The sequence below is a fragment of the Anneissia japonica genome, unplaced genomic scaffold (genome assembly GCF_011630105.1).
Source record: "Anneissia japonica isolate Jap-2015-1 unplaced genomic scaffold, ASM1163010v1 scaffold287864_len1152817_cov193, whole genome shotgun sequence".
Classification (NCBI taxonomy): Eukaryota; Metazoa; Echinodermata; class Crinoidea; order Comatulida; family Comatulidae; genus Anneissia; species Anneissia japonica.
The window spans coordinates 258,765-264,818 of NW_022710960.1; the positions used below are offsets into that span (position 1 = coordinate 258,765).

The 6,054-nt window shown below is 34.8% G+C and overlaps 1 protein-coding gene across 2 annotated transcripts; it reads right to left on the minus strand.

Moving 5' to 3' along the window:
* Nucleotides 1–582: 582 nt before the first annotated feature.
* LOC117107190 (kinesin-related protein 4-like) lies at nt 583–5,252 on the minus strand. 2 transcript variants are annotated; one of them, XM_033248796.1, is made up of 6 exons: nt 5,134–5,252; nt 3,522–4,215; nt 2,825–2,974; nt 2,293–2,531; nt 1,701–1,766; nt 583–1,264 (listed from the first exon to the last, which is right to left on the minus strand). In XM_033248796.1, the coding sequence occupies exons 2-6, from the start codon at nt 4,205–4,207 to the stop codon at nt 1,200–1,202; spliced, it is 1,206 nt and encodes a 401-aa protein (XP_033104687.1). In that variant the 5' UTR covers nt 4,208–4,215; nt 5,134–5,252; the 3' UTR covers nt 583–1,199. The 2 variants fall into 2 exon arrangements, with proteins under 2 accessions (XP_033104687.1, XP_033104688.1); XM_033248797.1 differs by having other exon boundaries at nt 5,129–5,249.
* Between the last annotated feature and the right edge of the window lie 802 nt (nt 5,253–6,054).

Genomic DNA, 6,054 nt, shown 5'->3' on the forward strand with positions numbered 1-6,054 from the left:
TCTCCATTACTAATAAGCATCAGAACATTATTACACCAAAACTAGACACTGATAATTGTTTTGGACATCATTACGTTAAAGTACTGTAAAGAACCTGAATTGTAGGCTTTTTGATGTTAGTGTTGCACCTGTCTCTTATACACATCTAGATGTGTATAAGAGACAGACAGCATGGAGTTCATCAGGGGCCTTTACCGCTATCCCTTCCATGTTTTTTCGTTCCATCTCAGCTGCTTCGACCCTCTCTGCAATCTGAATAGCTTTCGTCAAGGTTAGCTCCTTCTCCATTAATAATCTTTCCCTGACTCTCGTAGAGTTTGTTTTTTCTACGATTTGATCACGGATCATGTCATCATGCAAATTAGCAAACTGGCACGTACTTGCTAAATGTTTAAGAGCCAAAACAAACGCCTGAACTGTCTCACCTGGTTCATGGGATCGACATCTAAACTTGTACCTCTCCGCTACAACGTTTAGTTTGGGTTCAAAATAATCAGCAAGTAATTGCATAGTTTCTTTATATTCGTCGTTATCACCATAGATGTGTATAAGAGACAGATATTATTGACACGATAATGAAGGCTTTAAATTATTTGACAAGGTTCTTGAAAAAGTAACTTTGTTTTTATTAACAACAATAACAATATTTTCATTTTGAAATTTTATCAATAATCTATCAAATTATTTCTTCATAAAATTATGTATTTATCAGTAATATTTTAATACTTGATTTTCATAAAAGTAACAAATTTATGTCTTAATATACTATGAACAGGTCAAAAATGCTGTGATAACCCGTTGGAAACGAAAGTGGAGAAAGAAACGTATTGACAACTTCTCAACAAACACTGTAAGCTATTGTCAGGTTCAGAGAAGTAAAGTATTCATGTTTTAAATCTTTTACTTGCTTGCCGCAAACTAATTTACAATTTGATATAATTTCTAAATGCCATCTTACATTGTTTCTTTCAGAGCGCAATACAAACATCGATTTCAGGACGCACACCCTCTACCTAGTAGTAAATGATGGTTATTTAAAATTATTTAATCAAAATTATAAAACAGACACAATCAGCAGCAGAAGTCATATGTTACCTATAATTACTTCAATATGATGGGATTTCATAGGGTTGAATCCAGGACCCTGGAATAGCAGGCATGGAAATCACATGCTATTAACTAAACCCTCTTCGTTGTGTTCATTTTATAAGGTTCGCCCAGTTATTTTTCTTTTGTTTTCTTTCTTTCTTTGTTACTGGCAAACCTACAATAAAAAAAAAATGTAACTGGTCAGTTGTGTGCTTTGCAAATAATTGAGACAATGTGCAATGCACTCAAGTGGGCAGACCAGCAGCAGCCCTAATGTTCAGCTAGTAAAGCAAGTAGTTGTCAGGTCTTGGGTTCAACTCCTGATGGGGGTCAACATTTTACTTAACATTATGGTCATATAGCAATTTAAACAATTAATAAGAAATTATATTGGAATGAAGCAAAATAAAACTTATAATCAGGATTCACATTCTATGATTAGCATGGTGTTTTGAGCAAAGAGTGATGTACTGTATTCTCCCGACCCTGATTCAAACCCAATATCGCCATCCAATTATTGTTCACTTGCACAACCAATGGACAGTTTCCTATGGTTGAATAACTAATGAAATGTTATATTGTGTACAGTAATAAATTTAAGATTCCTTTACCTTTCACTTTGAAATTCACAGCTGGTTGTCTTGATTTCTTCAGTAACATAGACATGTGTGATGGTGCTGTAGATAAACAATAAAATCATAGTGTAACCACATTGTCAATTCATGCAATCCTAAAGATAAAGATTTTTTTTGTTTTAAAGAAATGATGATGAGGCCTAAACAAAAATTGTTTGCCCTTTAATGCTGAACATTGTATAGGAGAGGCAGGTGCAAAAATGTTTTTTTTTCTTCTCCTGTCACCAAAATTAACATTTGTTTTTCAAAGGGTATTTATCAGACAATAAAAATAACCCATAATCAATATTTTGTAATGAATTTAGGCCTAGTATGGCAATACCTTACATTAGACACCAAATTAGACAACTTTCATGTGCCAAATGGAGAAAAATAAATATCACTTTCTTAAATTTGTGAACAAAAAATCTGAAAAACGCCGCACTTACTGTACTTTTCAGTGAGCTAGGGGCGGGCGCTAGAGGCAAACAATTTTTTTTTTTAGACCTGATGATGATGATGGTAATGACGATGATAATGATAATGATGACAATCATGGAGATGTTTACAATGACTAAACGTTTCCCACCTGAGACTCTTGGAACTCTACTCCCATATAACTGTTCTTTGAGGAAGTTAGAAGCTGCCATTGATTTCACCACTGGCCTTTTTGAAAACTTCTGTAGCGGAACGATCTGGAAACCCTGTTTTTCTTTCACATAATCATCGTCTGCTTCACTTCCAAATAGTTCGTCACGTTCATCATCATCAAGGAAATCTTCATCTTCTCCATCACTTTCATTGAGCGCCTGCTCACAATGTTTAGGCCTTGGATGAAACAACATAGTAAATTTAATTTGTCTGAATGATTAAACAAGAATCATTCTCATCTAAGACAGAGTACTGTATTTAATTTCTGATTTAACAATTATAATTTGGCACTTGCCAAATATAATACAGTAAGTGATATTCTATACAATAAATACATAATAAGCCATGTTTCTATTTGAAAAGCATGGTTAAAATTGATTAAACATTCCCTTGTATATATTTCAAGTATGTATTTATAATGAATTAATTGGGAGGGGAAAGGAAGGTCCACAAATGAATATGTAAATTACCTGTCATTAGTTTCTATGGAAACATACTTGATTATTGTTTCTGGCAGTCGATTGCGGTCAAGTTCTTCACACCTCTTCATCTTCTTTTTTGCCTGTTCTTTCATCATCGTGTCATGAGCTCGTCTCTTCTCCTTCTTCTTTGACTTAACTCTGTTAAAACAAAATGAACAAGACAATCAACACAAAATATTTAAAAACTAAATCTTAACTGGAAAATAACATGGTTTACATTAGGTTTACAATACAGACCATGAAATTTCTGTTATCAGTTATACAGTGCACCCTCCAATCTGAGACTCCTCTAATTCGAGATCACTTTTCCAAAGAATGAAATTACAATCTTCCATCTACTAACACTAAGCTAACCCTCTATATTGAAACCCAACCCTGAGACCACCCCAAATTTTCAGGTCCCAAAGGTGGTCTCGAATTAAAGGGCGAGCTGTATTCTAATATGTGCAATAGGAATATATATTTTACAATATCAACACACATTATTATTACTTACAGTAGAGTATAATCATTTCATTAATTTATTATTGTTTGTGATACCTTTTCCCAGTGCTTTTTAAAACTTACAATGTAAGCACTGACTCATCATTTGATACCATATTGCACAATTCCAAAAACTATACATTTACTGTACAGTATATAAAATACTGTACCATTTATAAGCAGAAAAATCTTTTCAACTCACTTGATCGATTCTTTAAAAGCTTGATGTAATGTTTCAAGGGCTGTTTCTCTCCCAGTGTCAAAGGTCATCGATTCAGGAGCCTCATCATCAGATAACTCTTCAAGGAGTTCCTGACCTTTGACTCGAGGGCTTAAAATCAGAAAATTGCTTTCTTCTGGTTTGGATGACACATCATGTTCATTGGCATTGTCGGTACCAATGTCCTCATTGTTACTGTCACTTTCTTCATCTCCATCTATTTCATCTGATGACTTTGAAAAGTCAAAATTTGAAGTTGAAAGTTCTGTTGAAATATTAATGTCTGCAGGTTCATCATCATCTTCAACTTCATATTTTTGGGGTTTATTTTGTTTTTTTAAATTGGATTTTTGGCTACTTGAGGTGTTTTTGCAATCAGATGTGTCATCTTTCCCAGTCATTCTTTTCCCTGTCTTATTCTCAGGTTGCACTTTTCCATGCAACTCTTTCCTAGGTGAAGCTTTTCTCGAGTCCTTTTTAGTTGTACTTATTCTAGGTTTGACAGGCAAAGTAACCCCTGAATTGTCTGTTTCTTTTGTGGTTGTTGCCTTAGCTGGTGATGTATCTTTCTTTTTGAATTTATTTTTCTTTGTTGTGTCTTTCTTTTCTGGTACCACTGCTGGTGATACATTTATACCACTTTTTCTCTGTCTCCGTGTCAATACCATCTTAAAATCTGCAAGGAAAAGTAGGTAATTGAAAGATTGAAGGCAATGATCTCCAGGGATTGTCAATTTGTGTTCAGTATGTTGGAGGGGAAGATCTGGTTTAGTAGATCAGCCATTAGTATTAAATAATATTTGATGAAGACACCTTTCACAGCAATGCCATGGCATGGACCAAAAGGAAGCTGTTTAAAAGTTGTATTAAGGCAGTGGCTAGGAATATGGTACCATGTAAAATAAATTTTGGTAATGGTAAGTGTTCCTAGCAAATTTCCAACCTTAGCCTTCTTTATCATTACCACGTATGGTACCGTACCTCCTACTCAAGTCTCGGAGGACCTAGGCCTAGCCTGAAAGAGTGCTGGCCTTTGTGTACAGTCAGTGGCGGTGGTATCCAGTCAAGCCAACAAAAGGGAGCTTAAAGAAAGGGGCTTTATAGTATTTTTTATACTCTATTTATCCTCCAAGTTGGGAAGCACAAAACTATGGCACTAATGCACTTTAGTACTCCACCCTAACAATAACATAGCGACACTGGAGTGGTTAAGTTATAGGTAAGGTGGAGTACTAAAAAGTGCATTATTTAGTTTTAGCGCCCAAAACTATCTTTAGTGGCCTAAGCATGAAGGAGTATTAATTTATCAATCAGCAGGCCTAGCCTATAGAGAATCTAAGGGGCCAAAGGTCTGGACTTGGCTTGTTTGGGCCTAGGCTAGTACTATAGTAGCCTAAGAGGCTAGAGGCCTACTCTAGCCCCTCTAGGCCTAGTACGTAGCCTAGGTATGCCTTAGGCGGGCCTTTCAATTTTTAGGCTAGCCTAGGCTGTCAGTTCACGCATATTTTTTCAAATCTTGTAAGTTTATACAAGCTAACTTAATTTTGAAAAATATTCTCAACACTATGCTTTAAGTTGATTAAACTCACAAAACCTTTTCGTTAATCGGCAGAAAGGATTTAAAACACGCTGGTGCTAGGTAAACATGCGAAGAGGTGAAATGAATGAAACACACAAGAGCGCCACCTATCGACCACTATTTTTAACAGTTTATTTATACTGTAAGTTTATTTATACTGTGTAAGTTTATTTATACTGTATAATACCTCTGTACCGGTACCTTTATATTAATTATCTAATTGGTAATGATGCGAACGAACTGTCGTGAGTGCCTCCGTGATTATGTTTTCATTTTTTTTATAGATTTTATTTTGAGTTACCAGGGGGACAGTGAGTTACAGTAATATATTTGCTTATGCAGCTGCCCCTGACCATGTTTATTATATTAAAGTCAAATATATAAATGAAACAATATTGTAATGTGATTTCTTGGGTGGTCCTCTCACAGGCATCAATATGCACACTGTATATCACTCCAAATACCATCGTACTGTATTACTATTTTCAATTTGGTCATGTACCCCTAATGATAATGCAATTAATATGATTCCATGCTTAGTCAATTTGTTCATCTTTATACAGTAACAATAAAATACTGTTTGAAGGTTTGAATTAAGAATTAACAATAATAAATGCTTGTAGTACACCGCAAATGTGCTGAAAAGTAATTTTGGTTCAGGCGAGTCTCGATGTTTCCAATGACTTGCTTCAATTGTCATCAGAAGAATCGTCATCAGGAGAATAATAAACAAACACAGTATTGCGCCAGTATCCGACACAAACACTCATGGCACTACAACAGATGCATAAGTAGAGCGAAAATAATAATGAAAAAACGTAATATACAATTTAATTTATATCATAATTATCTATCATGCTGACCTAAATTGTTCAATGGTGCAACACTGTATTTGATTGGCTGATTAATAAAAAAAAAACAAAAAAACAAAAAAAA

Coding starts and splice junctions, on each gene's coding strand:
- LOC117107190 (XM_033248796.1), bottom strand. CDS start 4,207: ATGGTATTGACACGGAGACAGAGAAAAAGTGGTATAAATGTATCACCA. Junction 2,532..2,824: donor TCCATAGAAACTAATGACAG/GTAATTTACATA, acceptor GTTTCATCCAAG/GCCTAAACATTGTGAGCAGG. Junction 1,767..2,292: donor TAGAGTTCCAAGAGTCTCAG/GTGGGAAACGTT, acceptor GTTTATCTACAG/CACCATCACACATGTCTATG.